Here is an 18,716-nt window from a genome sequence, read left to right on the forward strand (position 1 = left end):
TTCCAAATGAGAGTTGGGACTTCTAGGGATGTAGAAAAAATGTCCACATTGAATGGAAAGCTGGATTAGATGATGATGTCTTTCCAGACCTTTGCAAAGCTAAGATCTTCAGATTTTTTTCAAGGATGCCAGTCACTTTAATGATCATATTTAAAGCAATAGATTCCATATCATAGTGTTAAGCTTTAAAAAAAAGCTGTGCATAATAGTTATAAAAACACTGAAAAAACACATTTCACCTGAAATTTACTATTTAAATGACATCAAAGACAGAAACAAGTAATGCCAAAACAGAATTCTTATTAGATCATGGTGAGATTCTTCTCAAGCTGCAGAACAGTTTCCTTAAAGGCAGAATCCTCTGCCCAATTGACTTTACTCCCCAAAATGAGGTTCTGTAATACAAAAAAAATTTTAAATTAAAGTTTTAAGCATTTTTTTAACTTTATTTTTATTGTTGACAGTTACAGATGTCCCTATTTCTCCCCAATTTACCCACCTCCACCCATCCCATGCCCTCCTCATTCCCGCTGGCCATCACCACACTGCTGTCTATGTCTATGGTTATGTATATACTAGTAGCCCTGCGCACGAATCCATGTGCCAGTAGCTCCCTGCCGCCTTCCAGTAGCTCTCCGCCTGCTGCCCCGCCCTCGCTGCTGCCCTCCTGTAGCTCTCCACCACCCCACCTTCCTGCTGATCTGTGATCCAGTCGTTATGCAGTCGGCTGTTATGCTTCATGGCGTAATGACCATTTGCATATTACATCTTTATTATATAGGATAGTCTTTGTACTTTTAAAATTTTAACAAGCTTTGCCCAGCTGGTTTGGCGAAGTGGTTGAGCACTGACCCATGAATGACCTATGAACCAGGAAGTCAGGGTTCGATTCCCAATTATGGCACATGCCTGGATTTCAGGCTCCATCCTGAGGTGTGTAGGAGGGAGCCAATCAGTGATTCTCTCTCATCATTGATGTTTCTAACTCTCCTCTCCCTCCCTCTTTCTGAAATCAATAAAAAAATATTTTTAAAAATTTAACAAGCTTTTAAAAAAATCCTCTTTCACTGACCTTATTACATAATTACCGAACTGGGTATGAAAATTTACTCTCTGATCATGAGAAAACCTAGTAATAAATTTTGTGTTTTTTTTTTTTTTTTTTTTTTTTTTTACTTCAGAGCGAGAGGTGGGGAGCAAGAAACACTGATGTGTGAGTGGAACATTGATCAGCTGCCTCCTGCAGGACTCCTACCAGGGGTCAAGCCAAAACCTGGGCACGTGTCCTACCTGGGAATCGAACCAGCAACCTTTTTCATGCCTGGGACCATGCCCAACCAACTGAGCCACCCCCAGGGCAAGTAATACATTCTTGTATCCTCATTTCCACTTTCAGCAAGGTTTCAACCTTGATTCCCATAATGCCAGAAGAATTTACAATGCTAACAATTTTTATGCTTTATCCATTTTTGTGGGTAGTTTTACATATTTAAGATACTTGCAATGGCAGCCTACATTATGGGGAAAAGATAACAGCTGTTATCTTTCTGGGCCTCATCCTCCAGAAATTCTGTTTCTTTGTTACTAATGTTGTGGCCCCACTCCATAACGAAGAAACAGATTTCCAGAGGATGAGGCCCAGAAATCTGGATTTTAAAAAGATTCCCAGGTGATTCTAATGTGCAGCCAAGGTTGAGAACCACTATTCTAGGACGAACAACAATTTATGCCTAAGTAATATGTCGTATTTTTAAAAAGAGGTACAAGAAGAGCGTAGTTCTTAGTCCTTGCAAAGTTTCAAGACCCTGAAAAAGGTGAAGAACATTTTCTTGTGGTAGACAATGGAGGAATGATTAAGGTCATAATTAATGAAAATTCTGGTCATTATTCTTTGAAAACCCATAGCTCAATGATACTGAATTACTAATTGAAATATTGTTAAAATCAATTTTAAAGAATAAGTGGTAATCCTCAACAAAATCTTAGCAAATCGGATCCAGCAGTACATCAGAAAAATCATACACCATGACCAAGTAGGATTTATCCCAGGGATGCAAGGATGGTACAATATCTGCAAATCAATAAACGTGATACACCACATAAACAAATTGAAAGAAAAAAACCACATGGTCATATCAATTGATGCAGAAAAAGCATTTGACAAAATCCAACACCCATTTTTGATAAAAACTCTCAGCAAGGCGGGAGTAGAAGGATCATACCTCAACATAATAAAAGCCATATATGACAGGCCCACAGCCAACATCATACTCAATGGACAAAAACTAACACCATTTCCCCTAAGAACAGGAACAAGACAGGGATGCCCACTCTCACCACTCCCGTTCAACATAGTACTGGAAGTATTAGCCATCACAATTAGGCAAGAAGAAGAAATAAAAGGCATCCAAATTGGAAAAGAGGAAGTAAAACTGTCCTTATTTGCAGACGACATGATATTATACATACAAAACCCTAGAGACTCCATCAAAAAGCTACTAGACTTAATACATGAATTTGGCAATGTAGCAGGATACAAAATTAACCCCAAGAAATCTGAGGCATTTCTATACACCAATAGTGAACTTTCAGAAAGAGAGATTATAAAAACAATCCTGTTTACCATAGCACCAAAAAAATTAAGCTACCTAGGAATAAACTTAACTAAAGAGGTAAAAGACCTCTACTCAGAAAACTACAGGACGTTGAAAAAAGAGATAGAGGAAGACATAAACAGATGGAAGAACATACCATGTTCGTGGATTGGTAGAATCAACATCATTAAAATGTCCATACTACCCAAAGCAATCTATAAATTCAACGCACTTCCCATTAAAATACCAACGGCATACTTCACAGATCTAGAACGAACTCTCCAAAAATTCATCTGGAATAAAAAAAGACCCCGAATAGCTGCAGCAATCCTGAGAAAGAACAAAGTAGGTGGGATCTCAATACCAGATATCAAGATGTATTACAAAGCCACTGTTCTCAAAACTGCCTGGTACTGGCACAAGAACAGGCATATAGATCAATGGAATAGAATAGAGAGCCCAGAAATCGGCCCGAACCAATATGCTCAATTAATATTTGACAAAGGAGGCAAGAACATACAATGGAGCCAAGACAGTCTCTTCAACAAATGGTGATGGGAAAATTGGACAGATACATGCAAGAAAATGAAACTAGATCACCTACTTACACCATACACAAAAACAAACTCAAAATGGATAAAGGACTTAAATGTACGACAGGAAACCATAAAAATTCTAGAAGAATCCAGAGGCAACAAAATCTCAGACATATGCCGAAGCAATTTCTTCACTGATACAGCTCCTAGGGCACTTGAAAGTAAACAAAAAAAAATGAACAAATGGGACTACATCAAAATAAAAAGCTTCTGCACAGCAAAAGAAACCATCAACAAAACAACGAGAAAACCAACTGCATGGGAAAACATATTTGCCAATGTCATATCTGATAAGGGCCTAATCTCCAAAATTTATAGGGAACTCATACAACTTAACAAAAGGAAGATAAACAATCCAATTAAAAAATGGGCAAAGGACTAAAATCTGAGGGAGGAAACCAAGATGGCGACATAGGTTAATGCCGGAGATTGCTGCCTCGAACAACCACTTCAAAAAACAACTAAAAGACAGAACGGACATCATCCAGAATCACAGGAAGGCTGGCTGAGTGGAAATTCTACAACTAGGAGGAAAGAAAATATCATACCCAGACTCAGAGGAGGCGCAGTGCTGAAGTGAAATACTAAGGTGCGGAGTGCACGTGGATCGGGCTGGAGGCGGAGGGCGCGGTTGTTGTTTTCAATTGGGAGGGAGTTTCAGACTCTGAGCTCCAGATCCAGGAGAGTCTCTAGGGATCCAGACTCAAACGGGAGAAGCGGGACTGTCTGGCTTCGGTCGGAACTCGAAGGCAGCTTTCTCTCCGAGGTTTGCAGCCGTTGCTGGGACTCTGTGAGGCAGAGCCCCTAGGGACAGAACTGAGAGCAGCCATAACTGCTCGCTCCGGCCCGCCCTGTAGATCCCCGGGGACCCGCCCCGCCCAAGCCCTGTGCAGAGCCATTTGCCAGATAGCCTCAGGCAAACGCTAGATTAGCACCGCCCTAGAGATCCAGCACAGAAGCTCTCTCACTACAGACACAGCGGACTCTCATAGCCAGTTAGCCTGGAGGTCAAATAACCCCAGTATTGCCGACAACAATCAAGGCTTAACTACAACAAGACTGCGGACAAACACCACTAGGGGGTGCACCAAGAAAGCATAAAAAATGCGGAGACAAAGAAACAGGACAAAACTGTCAATGGGGGATATTGAGTTCAGAACCACACTTTTAAGGTCTCGCCAAAACCGGTTTGGCTCAGTGGATAGAGCGTCGGCCTGCGGACTGAAAGGTCCCAGGCTCGATTCCGGTCAAGGGCATGTACCTGGGTTGCGGGCACATTTCCAGTGGGGGATGTGCAGGAGGCAGCTGATCGATGTTTCTCTCTCATCGATGTTTCTGACTCTCTATCTCTCTCCCTTCCTCTCTGTAAAAAATCAATAAAATATATTTAAAAAAAAAAAAAAGAACCACACTTTTAAGGTCTCTTAAGAACTGTCTAGAAGCCACCGATAAATGTAGTGAGATCCTCAAGAAATCTAATGAGACCCTCGATGTTATGATAAAGAACCAACTAGAAATTAAGCATACACAGACTGAAATAAAGAATAGTATACTTGCCGAAGCCGGTTTGGCTCAGTGGATAGAGCATCGGCCTGCAGACTGAAAGGTCCCAGGTTCGATTCCGGTCAAGGGCATGTACCTGGGTTGCGGGCATATCCCCAGTAGGAGATGTGCAGGAGGCAGCTTATCGATGTTTCTCTCTCATCGATGTTTCTAACTCTCTATTTCTCTCCCTTCCTCTCTGTAAAAAATCAATAAAATATATTTTTCAAAAAAAAAAGAATAGTATACAGACTCCCAACAGCAGACCAGAGGAGCGCAAGAATCAAGGCAAAGATTTGAAATGCGAAGAAGCAAAAAACACCCAACCAGAAAAGCAAAATGAAAAAAGAATCCGAAATACGAAGATAGTGTAAGGAGCCTCTGGGACAGCTTCAAGCGTACCAACATCAGAATTATAGGGGTGCCAGAAGATGAGAGAGAGCAAGATATTGAAAACCTATTTGAAGAAATAATGACAGAAAACTTCCCCCACCTGGTGAAAGAAATGGACTTACAGGTCCAGGAAGCGCAGAGAACCCCAAACAAAAGGAATCCAAAGAGGACCACACCAAGACACATCATAATTAAAATGCCAAGAGCAAAAGACAAAGAGAGAATCTTAAAAACAGCAAGAGAAAGAAACTCAGTTACCTACAAGGGAATACCCATACGACTGTCAGCTGATTTCTCAACAGAAACTTTGCAGGCCAGAAGGGAATGGCAAGAAATATTCAAAGTGATGAATACCAAGAACCTACAACCAAGATTACTTTATCCAGCAAAGCTATCATTCAGAACTGAAGGTCAGATAAAGAGCTTCACAGATAAGGAAAAGCTAAAGGAGTTCATCACCACCAAACCAGTATTATATGAAATGCTGAAAGGTATCCTTTAAGAAGAGGAAGAAGAAGAAAAAGGTAAAGATACAAATTATGAACAACAAACATGCATCTATCAACAAGTGAATCTAAGAATCAAGTGAACAAATAATCTGGTGATCATATTAGAATCAGGGACATAGAAAGGGAATGGACTGACTACTCTTGGGGGGGAAAGGGGTGTGGGAAATGCGGGAAGAGACTGGACAAAAATCGTGCACCTATGGATGAGGACAGTGGGTGGGGAGTGAGGGGGGAGTGTGGGGTGGGAACTGGGAGGAGGGGAGTTATGGGGGGAAAAAAGAGGAACAAATGTAATAATCTGAACAATAAAGATTTAATTAAAAAATAAAATAAAATATGAAAAAAAAATGGGCAAAGGACCTAAATAGACACCTTTCAAAAGAGGACATTCAGAAAGCCAACAGACATATGAAAACATGCTCAAAGTCACTAATCATCCGAGAGATGCAAATCAAAACAACAATGAGGTACCATCTCACACCTGTCAGATTGGCTATCATCAACAAATCAACAAACGACAAGTGCTGAAGAGGATGTGGAGAAAAAGGAACACTCGTGCACTGCTGGTGGGAATGCAGACTGGTGCAGCCACTATGGAGAACAGTATGGAGTTTCCTCAAAAAACTAAAAATGGAACTCCCATTTGACCCTGTGATCCCACTTCTAGGAATATATCCCAAGAAACCAGAAACACCAATCAGAAAGGATATATGCACCCATATGTTCATAGCAGCACAATTCACCATAGCTAAGATCTGGAAACAGCCTAAGTGCCCATCAGTAGATGAATGGATTAGAAAACAGTGGTACATCTACACGATGGAATACTATGCTGCTGTAAAAAAGAAGGAACTCTTACCAATTGCAACGGCATGGATGGAACTGGAGAGCATTATGCTAAGTGAAATAAGCCAGTCAACGAAGGAAAAATACCACATGATCTCACTCATTCATGGATAATAGAGACCATTATAAACTTTTGAACAATAATAGATACAGAGGCAGAGCAGCCTCAAACAGATTGTCAAACTGCAGCGGGAAGGCCGGGAGGGGTGGGGGCCAGGAGGAAAGGGGTAAGAGATCAACCAAAGGACTTGTATGCATGCATATAAGCATAACCAATGGACATAAGACACTGGGGGGTAGGGGAGGCCAGGGGATTGTCAAGGGCGGGGGAAAAAAGGGGACACATATGTAATACCCTCTGTAATACTGTAAGCAATAAAAAAAAAAAAAAAAAAAAGAATAAGTGGTAGCCGTAAGTGGTTTGGCTCAGTGGATAGAGCATTGGCCTGCGGACTCAAGGGTTCTGGGTTCGATTCCGGTCAAGGGCATGTACCTTGGTTGTGGGCACATCCCCAGTGGGGAGTGTGCAGGAGGCAGCTGATCAGTGTTTCTCTCTCATAGATGTTTCTGACTCTATCTCTCTCCCTTCCTCTCTGTAAAAAATCAATAAAATATATTAAAAAAAATAAAGAATAGGTGGTATATTATTACATATAAAAATATATAAAACTTTGGCCTATATAAGGCAAATTCTTGCTACAAATGAATAAAAGAGCTTGTGTATATAAATTCAGTCAAATTTACTAAGGCAGATGGAAGTAAGCTTTCAAATATGACAACCCCCGAAGGCTGATCTTCCTTTTGGAACAAAGAGAGCTCCCAAGTTAGTCAAATCTATGTTCTATTAAACATTGCAATGAATTCATTAAACCAAAGTTAACACCAATTTTGAGAATATAAAAATTAAGAAATGCAGAATAACGGAAGTCACAAAGCAGTAGGAAGGAATATGTGCCAAAGAAAATGAAAATGATTCTTTACTTATGCAATCTTCTACCTGAGGTTAGCCTAAGGCAGTGGTCGGCAAACTGCGGCTCGCGAGCCACATGCAGCTCTTTGGCCCCTTGAGTGTGGCTTTTCTACAAAATACCACGTGCAGGTGCGCATGTACAGTGCGATCGAAACTTCATGGCCCATGCGCAGAAGTCGGTATTTTGTGGAAGAGCCACACTCAAGGGGCCAAAGAGCTGCATGTGGCTCGAGAGCTGCGGTTTGCCGACCACTGGCCTAAGGGATTTGATTATTTCTAATAGAATCATCCACTGCAACTAAAAAGTAGGTGTAAGACCTGGGGAAGAACCCTAGCAGGTTTGGTTCAGTGGGTAGAATGTTAGCCTGTGGACTGAAGGGTCCCGAGTTCAATTCCGGTCAAGGGCATGTACCTTGGTTGCAGGCTCAATCCCTGGCCCTGATCAAGGTGTGCGTGGGAGGCAACCAATCGGTGTGTCTCTCTATCTCTCCCCATCCCTTCCATTCTCTCTAAATATCAATGGAAAAATAGCCTCTGGTGAGGGTTAACCACAAAAAAAAAAAAAAAAAAAAAAAAAAAGACCTGGGGAAGAATTTCTTATGGTGAGACATTAAAACCTCATTTTCTACAAGGACATGCTTTACACAAAATATGCACTTGTTTCACATATAATAGTTTAAACTATGCATCTTCATAATTCAAAACTGGTAATTTACGTATTTCAACAGTTCCAGAGACATTTTATAATTCAAAAAGTAGTTTAAAAAACCGCTCCAGAATAAAGAAATAGGACACTTACGATTTAAAACTTGACATGATAACAAGTACCTACATTTATTAACATGAATGTGTTTAGTTTTCACAACCACTCTTTCTAAACAAGGACACTGATGCTTAGAAGTTAATTTGTTCAAGGACAGCAACTATTCAGTAGCAGTCAGGATCTTAACTCTAGATTCCCATCAGCCCATCCATACTTTCCCCCAATCCCCAACTTGCAGTCTAGTGCTCGCCATCATTATATCATTCTGCCTCCACAGAGCTGCTAAAAATCATTCCATTTAAATTGCCATAATGAAAAATCAAAGCCTTAAACATTAAATATACATGGATTCCAGATATATGTAAACAGACTAATTTTCAGTACAGAATTTTTTTGTTTTGTTAATTCTTACTGTGAGGATATTTTTTCCATTGATTTTACTTTATTGTTTAGAGAGAGTTTGGAAAGGAGGGAGGGTCTGGAAAAGAGAGAGAGAGAGAGAGAGAGAGAGAGAGAGAGAGAGAGAGAAAGAGAGAGAGAGACAAAGATGTGCATGCAATCCAGGTATGAGCCCTTGACCAGGAATCAGCCTGAGACCCTTCAGTGCACGGGCAGATGTCTATCCATTGAGCAACACCGGCCAGGGCAGTACGGAATTATTTTGTCAAGATCAAAGACTAACTGTAATTAGACTAACTGTAAGTCTGAAAGTAACAGAATCAATCATTTTTTTTTAAAGTTCTTTACCTCCCTTCCTAGTTTATATACACTTTACCTGGAAGACATGTTGAATAACTGTAGTAATTTGTATCTCCTTCTGTAGCTTTTGTTGTAAGGTCTTTATCTTGTCTGAATTTTCCATACTGGCCAAAGCATCTTTCTCTTTGTTCTTTTCAGTCTGTATTTCTAAAAATTTACTTTCTGAAGCTCGTTTTAATTCTGTGAGGTTAAAAATAAAACAATATACTATATATGACAACTCCTACAAACGAGAATCTTTAAAAAATTATGGTTATTTCAGTAAAGAAAATTTTTTTAATAAGGAGCATTTTAGGTTGCAGTCTATTTTGATCTGAATATGACTTCCCTGGTATAAAATACCAATATTTTAATTTCATATTTAGCAATGCAGATGTTCAAGGTTCTTGATGGTAAAATAAATTTAACTTTTCCTATGTATACTTTTCTGTTTCCAAATTTTCTACAGAGAATGTGTACTACTTTTGAAATATTTCAGTGATTTCAATGCAAAAAGCCATCTAATGTTAAAAAGTTAAAGAGCCATATGTATTAATCGACCATTTAAAAATGACGTATAAATAAGTATGTCTAACTGTGGTCGCACATGAAGGAGGCCATGCCTTTCCCATGATACTTTTCTGTATCATTTGATCCGCCCCCCCTTAAGAATTTATTAATTTCATGACTTAATGTTCTAAACAACAAAAACATATCAAGCAAAATACATTTTATGTACTACTTTTAAAATTGCCACAGCTAGCCCTAGCCGATTTGGTTCAGTGGATAGAGCGCTGGCCTGTGGACCAAAGGGTCCCAGGTTCCATTCACTGATGTTTCTCTCTCTCTCTCTCCCCCTTTCTCTCTGAAATCAATAAAAATATGTATATTTTAAAAATTGCCACATCTAAAATTTTAGGAAAATTTAAAATTATTAAGAAATGTCTCAGTAGCTGAGAGATGTGACCTCATCAATCTCCATAGTAAGTAAAAATGTGTTATACAAAAAACAAACAAACCATCAAAACTGTTCTACATACCAAATCTCTTCTTTTTAACATTGAGCAGTTTTTCCTCCAAATCCCAAGATTCCTGTTAATAGAAATAAAAAAATTAAGGGACATTACCTAAGAACAAACCTGTAATACTTATATCACTGAATTTTATCTTAGTTCATGTTTTCTAAAACTCGTTATTAATTCCTTCATTTCCACACATCAAGAGAGGAGACAGTAACTTAAATTATAAACACTTAGCAATATTAGTGAAAAATAATAGAGTTATAAAAAGAGAGAGAAAACTTAAGGACAGTGAATTTCAAGTATACCAGTACCTTTGAGCAATTCTATTTAATCATACATAATACAGTTACCAGCAAGAAAGTGTTACTGAAATCATGAGAATGCATTAGAAGCCTAAAGTTACCTGCTGTAATTTCATTATTATTTTATTTAGCTTTAATATGTGTTTCATGTTGTCCATGAGCTCACTGAAAAGGAATAAAAAAATAGATTAACATTAGTTAAAATAAATCTCATTAATGAAGGAATCAAGTAGTACATATTTACTTTTATTAATACATTTCGTAGAAAGTCATCACTTGATGTAAACTAAATTTTTGTTTAAAAGTAGAGATGCAGCCCTAGCTGGTTTGGCTCAGTGGATAGAGCGTCGGCCTATAGACTGAAGGGTGCCAGGTTCGATTCTGGCCAAGGGCACATGCCCAGGTTTCGGCCTTGATCCCCAGTGGGGGATTTACAGGAGGCAGCTGATCAAAGATTCTCTCTCATCATTGATGTTTCTATCTCTCTTCCCCTTTCTTTACTCTCTAAAATCAATAAAAATTAAAAAAAAAAATTTAAAGTAGAGATGCATTTTCCTAGAAAAAAGTTTTGTCACAGACAATAAAAAATATCAAATTTAAGCACGTAAAAGAACTGTCATTTTTAGGGAGAAAACAATTCCAAAAACTTGCTCATAAGTTGCTTTTTGTAAAAAAAACACACTTTATTTTACTTTTTGTTAATCCCCACCTAAGACTATTTTTTTCCATTGATTTTTATAGAGAGAGTGGAAGGGAATGCTGTACATTTTATGGGTTTGACAAATGTATAATGGCATGACTCCACCACTTCAGTATCATACAAAATAGTTCACTGAATCAGCTGCTTTTTATCCCCATTTCTTCAACGAATATTTCTGAGTGCTTACAACATACCAAGAGCTGTGCCAGGCTCCAGGGATGTAAAACAGAATAAAACACAATACCTGTTTTCAAAGAGGAAAGAACCTGGTGCGGGGAGAAAAATAAATGTACAACCGTAGTACGGTTTCATGACAACCAGTAATGGATATGAACCACTGTAAGAATTGCGCAGAGTGAAGCAAGGGATATGAATCTTAAAGGACAAGAAGTAATTTAAGTCAAGTAGTTTGGAATGGCTAGAGCCAAAGGTGTGAAAAACAGTTTTACTTCAAAGTGCCACAACCCCTTGAGAGGCTTGTTAAATGTAGACTGCCAGCTGCTCTCCCACCAACTCCCACCCACCTCCACGCCTTGGTTTTTAGATTCAGAGTCAGTAGGTTTGGGTGGGACCAGCAGTGTGATCACTGTGAAAATAGTAATTCTGATATTGAAGGAGTATAGTGCGGAGGCTGAAAAAGGAATGTTTACACAGATGTGGAAGATTTTTCTACTGGTTATAGCTATGCTTGATTTTAAAGTTTATGATGAATCTGTCCTGTGCCCCTTTAACTCAAGAATTTTTTTTAACACATTGCGGGCCAGTAGTTTTATTGCTAACTTTACCCAGCGGCCAAATAAGTTTCTATTTGAACGAGCACAAAAAATGTTTTACATAAATGTTAAAGGCACGCCTTAAAATAAAATACCCATTGCATTTTGAAGTTATTTATTACATGTTCTTACAAGTTAATGTCTTTTTAAAGTATGATACTTTCTAAAACACTGTGTAATATGAAAACACGAGAATCCTTGTGATCCGTCCGCAACATATAGGGTGTAATGTCACAGGAAGGTCATAGCATCCTGCCACCAGTGAGGAGTAAGCACAAGTTGCTTTTGGATGTGTTATATACAGAGGACCCATTCTTCAGGCGCTCTGCTCTCTTCACACCCAAATGTTTTAAGCTCATTTATGGGGAGCAATAGTTAATGAGCTCAAATTCAGATTTTAGGATTTATGTAACCCTGGATTTAAATGGAATATGGGGAGAATGTGTATGAGTCTGAACTAAGATAGGAGAAGTACCCAGATCCATCTTAGTATTTTTCTACTCTCATGGGAGGGGATTTTACATAAAAAATTTTTAGACCTTTGGGAGATAAGATCACAGGTAAGGCTCCTAAGGCAAGATATTTAGAACCAGATTATAGAGGACCTTGACTGCCAGAGTCTTTACGATATATTCCTTGGCAAATTAATATATACAAGCTCATTTCTGCCAATGAAAAATAAAGAGTATACTTTCTATCTATCATTGGGGTGTTGTTGGATTAAATGAAATAGCATTGATCCTGATTTTCAGTAAATAGTGCACAAAATTAACTTTCAAACCTTCCTTCAAAATAATCTGGTTAAAACCTAAATTGCTTCTTAGCATTGCACTATGAACAAGATGTCAGCAGGACTATAAAAGTTGTTGTAATGCTGAGGAAAGTCCACAAAAATTCCATCACTTTTCCTATTCCCCAGATAAAAGTGGTTGGCAGTGATAGTTAATTTTTTAAAAAATCACGAGCCCTGGCTGGTGTGGTTCAGTTGGTTGGAGCATTGACCTATAGACTGAAAGGTCGAGTGTTCGATTCCAGGTCAGGTTGCACATGGGAGGCAACCAATCAGTATTTCTCTCTCTCTCCCCCTCTCCCTTCCTTTCTCTCTAAAATCAATTTTAAATAATCAAGAAACTGCCCTGGCTGGTTTGGTTCAGTGGATAGAGTGTTGGCCTGCGGACTGAAAGGTCCCAGGTTCGGTTCCGGTCAAGGGCATGTACCTTGGTTGCAGGCACATCCCCAGCAGGAGGTGTGCAGGAGGCAGCTGATCGATGTTTCTCTCTCATCGATGTTTCTGGCTCTCTATCCCTCTCCCTTCCTCTCTGTAAAAAATAAATAAAATATATATTTAAAAAAAATAATCAAGAAACCAAAGTCAATATGCAGATACCCCTTCTTATTCCCATCCTTACCAAATACAGGAAAAAAAATAAGTACCTAGTCTGAATGTTACTCTCCTCCAAGTTTTTTCTAAGTGCCCTTGAAAGTTGCATCCTATGGGAGAGGAAAAGCTTGCATTACAAAACGTAGATAACATTTATGGTTCACTGAAAAGAAAATTTTAAAATGTGACAAGTCAAAGATTGATTTCTGTTTAAATATAATATAAAAATAAGTAGATTTAAAAACAGTATTGTATGGGAAATACTTGGTAAGTAAATCACAGAAATATGAAATAACACTAAGATGGATGGGATTGTTGCATGTGGTTGTGCATTGACAGGCTGAGGGACTGAGTAATCCAGCCTGAGCTTTGTTCCCCAAGCCATCCACCCTGGTGCCAGGAGGAAGCAACACAGCATTAAGGCACTACAGAGAGCAACAGGGCCTGAGATGGAGAGTTAGGGAATACAAGGCCACACTGAACTGTGAACTTGACATATGCCTACATACCAACAAGCTCCATAAATCACCTTCAAATTCAAACAGTTAATAATTAAGTAAAAATAAAAAGGCAATCAGCTCAGCAATATTAGAGTCCTTCCCTTCTGTCACACACAAGAAAATTCAGTTCACTAAAAGGAGATCTCTTAATACCTTTGAAGTCACCTTATAACAAGCCAGCATATGAGAGGAGGGGAAAAGCTCACTGTTAGAAACAATTAAAAGTGCTTTAACTACTTTTCAATTAAACATATAAAGAAATTCATCTGAGAAGGCCAGAGATAGTAATTTTAAAAGTCATTCACTTAATTGAGATTAGTCAGATCACAAAATCTGTAAGAAACTATGTTTATTTTATTAACAATGGTATACCAACACCTAGTGTAAAGCTTAGGACATAACAAGCACTCACATATTTATTGAATAATTTTAAATATAGATGCAAAACTTATAATTAAAAATATATTTTATTTAAACTTGATGACAGTTCTTTTACTCAATGAACAGTTGGAATAATTAAATCCTTGTAATCCTTTCAACACTGAATGGGATTTAACCTCACATTTCTATTGCCTTGATTGATATTTCCTTATTAACCCTCTATTATGTAACTTCTTCAAATGAAGATACTAATGAATGATGTAACATCTCTCAAGGATCAAAATTTGTGTGACCATTATCTAATCATCATTTTGCTCATTTAAAGTAAATTATTTTCTCCACCTTGAGCCATTTTGCATTCAGTTCACAATGCTTATACCCTAAATGTAAAAATTACCTGTCCAATGCAAGCTTTTTCATTTCAAAAGCAATTTTCACCTCTTCGATTTCATTTTCCAGGTCTTCAATTTTACTATCAAAGAAGCATAAACAAACGAATTTCAGCAATATCAGTAAAAGTCATTATTGGAATAAATGTTAAAGTAAACCTTTGAAAAAAGTAAAATGCCTCTATCTAAATAAAAGTATTCTATAGACTCGCCACACCAATACACTTACAGATTTGGTAAACTCCTGAAATACTGATAAATATCTTGTTAAGGGGGAATGCCAAAAGTGCTAATAGGATCACAGGATGCAATCCTGTATCAACAAATTCTCAATACATGCATGACAAATTACTTGGGGAAAAAAGGGGGGGGGCAAAGTTATAAGATAGATATTATTATTAAATATTAGTAAAAACCACAAATAAAGTTACGTTTCAATTTGCTTTTCTGGAATGATTTCTTCTGGAGTTTTTTCTTCATCTACAAATAAATAATTTTTTGAAGTTAGTAACATTTTAGAACAGTGCTGTCCAGAAATATAATGTAAGCCACAAATACAAATCAAGTATGTAATTTTTATTTTCTAGTTTCCACATTACAAAAGTAAAGAAACAAATAAAAATAATTTTAATATACCTTAACTGAATAGATGCAAAATAGTATCATTTCAACATGTAGTCATTTTAAAATGACTGGCCAGTGTTGCTCAATTGGTTGAGCACTGTCCCATGCATGGAGAGGTCACCTGTTCCAGTCCTGGTCAGGACACATGCTCAGGTTTCAGGCAACCAATGATGTTTCTCTCTATCTCTCAAATCAATAAATACTTATTTAAAAAAAATTCCTATTATCCAGTGCTTTTCAAAGTGTAGGTCTCAATAAAAAGCAACAAAAAACGAAGTATAGGTCTCAGAGCACTTGCTTCATAATTATCTGATCTGCTAGTTCAATCTTCAGGTTGTTGATGTATAGCAAATTCTACGATTCCTTAAGCCCACCGGGATTTCTCAATTCCCTGATCAACAGAACTTAACTGTCTTGTGCATTGTTATTTAATTGTTTAATATCTATTTCCCGAATCCCTAACTAATTCCGATGGGCAGGGCAAGCTGCTTTTTGCCTTCTTACATGGTACAGTATAGCATTATTATGTCACTCCTATTCCCCAAGTAAATAATTTTTTGTAAAGTTTATTTTATTTTCACTAGAGTACTGCTCATCATCAAACTCACAAAACCTTATCTGAACATGCAAATACTCACTTGCATCAACCATTGATTTATATTCCAAGAGTTGTTGTTTTGTCTGTGCCCTCAGCCTGAAAACGGATAAAAAAAAAAAAGAGAGAGAGAAAGTCATATATTTATTGAGGTATAACTCATTACTGGATGATAAAGCAACTCATTTTTGGGGAGTTAATGCAACAAAATAAATATAAATAAACTCAGCATTAAAGTCTCCTAGTTTGGCCTCATTTTATTTAAAATGGCATATAGAACTTTAGGGCCTCAGAGAAAAAAACCAAAATGGAATACAGTGGAAAACAGCACCTGTGAGGAAAAGTTAAAAATTTGATATTTAAATTTTTTCACTTTATTAAATTTATTGGGGTGACATTGGTTAATAAAATTATATAGGTTTCAGGTGTACAATTGTAGAATGCATCATCTGTATTCTTTATTTTCATTTTTTTAAATTTATATTTTTGGTTAATCCTTATCTGAGGATATGTTTCCATTGATTTTTAGAGAGAGTGGAAGGGAGGGGGAGAGAGAGAGAGAGAGAGAAACATCAATGTGAAAGAGACACCGATTGGTTGCCTCCCCCACATCCCCAACCAGGGCAGAAATGGAGCCTGCAACCGAGGTATGTGCCCTTGACGGGAATCTAATCCATTGAGCCAAATTGGCTGGGCTTAATTTATTCTTAATGGGCTACAGTGAAGTGAGCGTTAATGAGAACTGCCACACTAAGAACTAGATCAAAACGGGGAAATCACAAACACTAATGAGTTACAACCAGATTGTAACATGCTCGGGAGATCCAGAAAAATAACAGGAATACTAATCTTTGAATAGGTAAGTAATTCAAAGTTTCTTATCTGGATTCTACCTAATTCAAAATCATACATAAAGTTAAGTAGAAAAGCTATGGGTAAATGGGAATTAGCTATTAAGTTGTACTTACAAGACGTTTCACACTTCATAGTAGTTTCATAAATCTGAAACTGTTGCTTTGTCTTTGAATCATAAAGAAGCTAAGAAACATTAGACAACTTCCTAAAGCTCCATGCACAGTACCTTGTTTCAAAATTCCAAATGAAAAGAGCAGTTTATTAGATGTTAATCAGGCTGGCGTTCCTAAGACACACTGAAAGGATCGTTCCTTTTTAGCTGAGATGGGAAAGCTCTTATGTCTTTAATGTTTTAGTATTTTACATGGCAAGTAGGAAGGAATTTTTAAAGTGAGCTTTATTAGCCAAAGCCTTTCAAAGCAGTGGTGAACCTGAAAAAGTCACAGTGCTGATTTTTAACAACCCGCTTGTTATAATTGAGAAGAGTCTGCCACCTTCTTTCGTAAAGGACCAAGGAGCAAGTATTTCAGGCTTCCTGAGCCATATTGTCTCTGTTGTAAGTACTCTACTCAGCCCTTGTAGCAGGAAAGCTATATTCCAATAAATACTTTACTTAAGTTGGGGCAATAAAATTTGAATCCCATTTAATTTTCATGTTATTAAATATTCTTCTTGTAATTTCTCCCTCAACCCTTAAAGACATAAAAACTATTCTTAGCTTGAGGGTTGTCACACAAAAACAGGCAGTGAGGTGGACTTGGCTGTGGTTTGCCCAGTAGTTTAGAGGACTGATGTCCCTTCTCATCACATCTTCCCCTAATGACGGCGGAGTGGAAAGGTTTACACATCACCCTGGTGGCCAGGCCTGCGCGGCTCAACTGGCCGAACTTGGCGGAAGGCCGCTGGTTGGGTGGCGGTCGGGGCACAGACCCAGGTTGCAGGTTGGATCCCGGGTACCGGGCAGAGGTGCCTGCGGGAGGCAACCAACGGATATTTCTCTCTCACATCAATGTTTTTTATATCTCTCTCCTTCTCACTTCCTCTCTAAAAATCAATAAAAACACTTTTTTTTTTTTTAAAAAAAAACGTTAAATGATCAATGTTACAGTATATTAAAAACGTCACCCTGTTGGCAGAAAATACAAATGAAGCTTGTGGATCGAAAGGCTCATAGCTATAAAGGGGCGGGACAACCCACGTCCAGCAGCTCAGGGCTTGGGTGCACCCCATAGCCCTCTGAAAACCGGGGCACCCAGGGTGAGGGGATGAGAAAGGGAGGGGAATGACAGCTTCGAGGGCTCTCGGGCCGACTTCTCACTTAACCCCTTTAGCAACCGCGATCGGAGGTGTCATTTCTTTCCGCTTTTCCAAGACGAAGAACAGGGTCTACGGGGCTTAATCTAACGACGCTGTCACGCAGCCCACCAGGGACCAAGCCTGAATTTGAAATATTCTGGCCATTTAGCGCGGAAGGCGGAGCTCTCGGTGCGCCGGCACCGGTCCGGCCCAGCGGGCCAGAGGGAACAACCTGAGCAGCAGCGGTATGGGGTCCTCCGCGGGGACCGCGGGCTCGGCAGCGCCCGGCTCCTCGGGCTGCGGCTCCATCCCGGCTCGCGCGAACACCTTCCCCGCAGACGCCGTCGGAAGGGGCCTCGTTTCCCGCCACCAAACTGACGCCCGGAAGGGGACGCAGCGCCGGCGCGTCTCGTCCCGCCCCTTCCGCCCGAAGGCCCGCCGCTTCCGGCTCGTCCTTTGGCGGCCACAGTTGCCGCTGTCCCTTTCATCCTGGCTCTACCACTAGTTTGAAATCGACACCAACCACTAGTACAAAAAGTTCCGGAACTTTACTTGTCCGCTCTCCCGAGGGCCGGGCCAGAGGCGGGGCTGTAGCATTTGGGACCCCGGCGCGTCGGGAATCGCGGCCGGGAGGGTAAGACTCCGACAGAAACGCTCATTCAGCCTCGGCGCTGGGACGTGGGGTCCCTTTCTACCCCTGGCCCTGGAGAGCGGGTGTGCCTGGTCGCTGGGAAAGAGAAACATTAGGGGGTTACGAAGACTTTGATCTGAACGGATAAGGTCCAGACCCCTCGTCTGGCCGACAAACGGATGGCCCGAGTTCAGGGCCACTCCCGGCTCCCTGCGAGGCAGTGCAGTACGTGAACCCTAGACTTCCGGCGTGAAACTCCGCTGTCAGCACTATTCGCACTCCTAACAGAGTTGGGTGGCCCCCAAGTGTCAGCTTG

General features: G+C 39.4%; 1 protein-coding gene and 1 non-coding gene across 2 annotated transcripts; both read right to left on the reverse strand.

Moving 5' to 3' along the window:
* Positions 1-124: 124 nt before the first annotated feature.
* CENPH (centromere protein H) lies at positions 125-18,175 on the reverse strand. The gene is made up of 9 exons (XM_059694441.1): positions 18,002-18,175; positions 15,662-15,717; positions 14,831-14,879; positions 14,408-14,482; positions 13,183-13,239; positions 10,377-10,440; positions 9,992-10,043; positions 8,989-9,152; positions 125-395 (listed from the first exon to the last, which is right to left on the reverse strand). The coding sequence occupies exons 1-9, from the start codon at positions 18,076-18,078 to the stop codon at positions 303-305; spliced, it is 687 nt and encodes a 228-aa protein (XP_059550424.1). The 5' UTR covers positions 18,079-18,175; the 3' UTR covers positions 125-302.
* LOC132234006 (small nucleolar RNA SNORA11) lies at positions 11,963-12,091 on the reverse strand. The gene has a single exon (XR_009452835.1). It is a non-coding gene; the product is annotated as a small nucleolar RNA SNORA11 (small nucleolar RNA).
* Positions 18,176-18,716: the final 541 nt, after the last annotated feature.

Source organism: Myotis daubentonii, chromosome 4, assembly GCF_963259705.1.
Source record: "Myotis daubentonii chromosome 4, mMyoDau2.1, whole genome shotgun sequence".
Taxonomy (NCBI): Eukaryota; Metazoa; Chordata; class Mammalia; order Chiroptera; family Vespertilionidae; genus Myotis; species Myotis daubentonii.

Bases quoted from the DNA above. Each gene is read 5' to 3' on its own strand.
- CENPH (XM_059694441.1), bottom strand. From the start codon at position 18,078: ATGGAGCCGCAGCCCGAGGAGCCGGGCGCTGCCGAGCCCGCGGTCCCC. The intron at 14,483-14,830 runs GTAACTTTATTT...CTTCTTTGATAG, and splicing joins CCAGAAAAGCAAATTGAAAC to TAAAATTGAAGACCTGGAAA. The intron at 10,441-13,182 runs GTACTTATTTTT...ATTCCTTTTCAG, and splicing joins GAGAGTAACATTCAGACTAG to TGAGCTCATGGACAACATGA.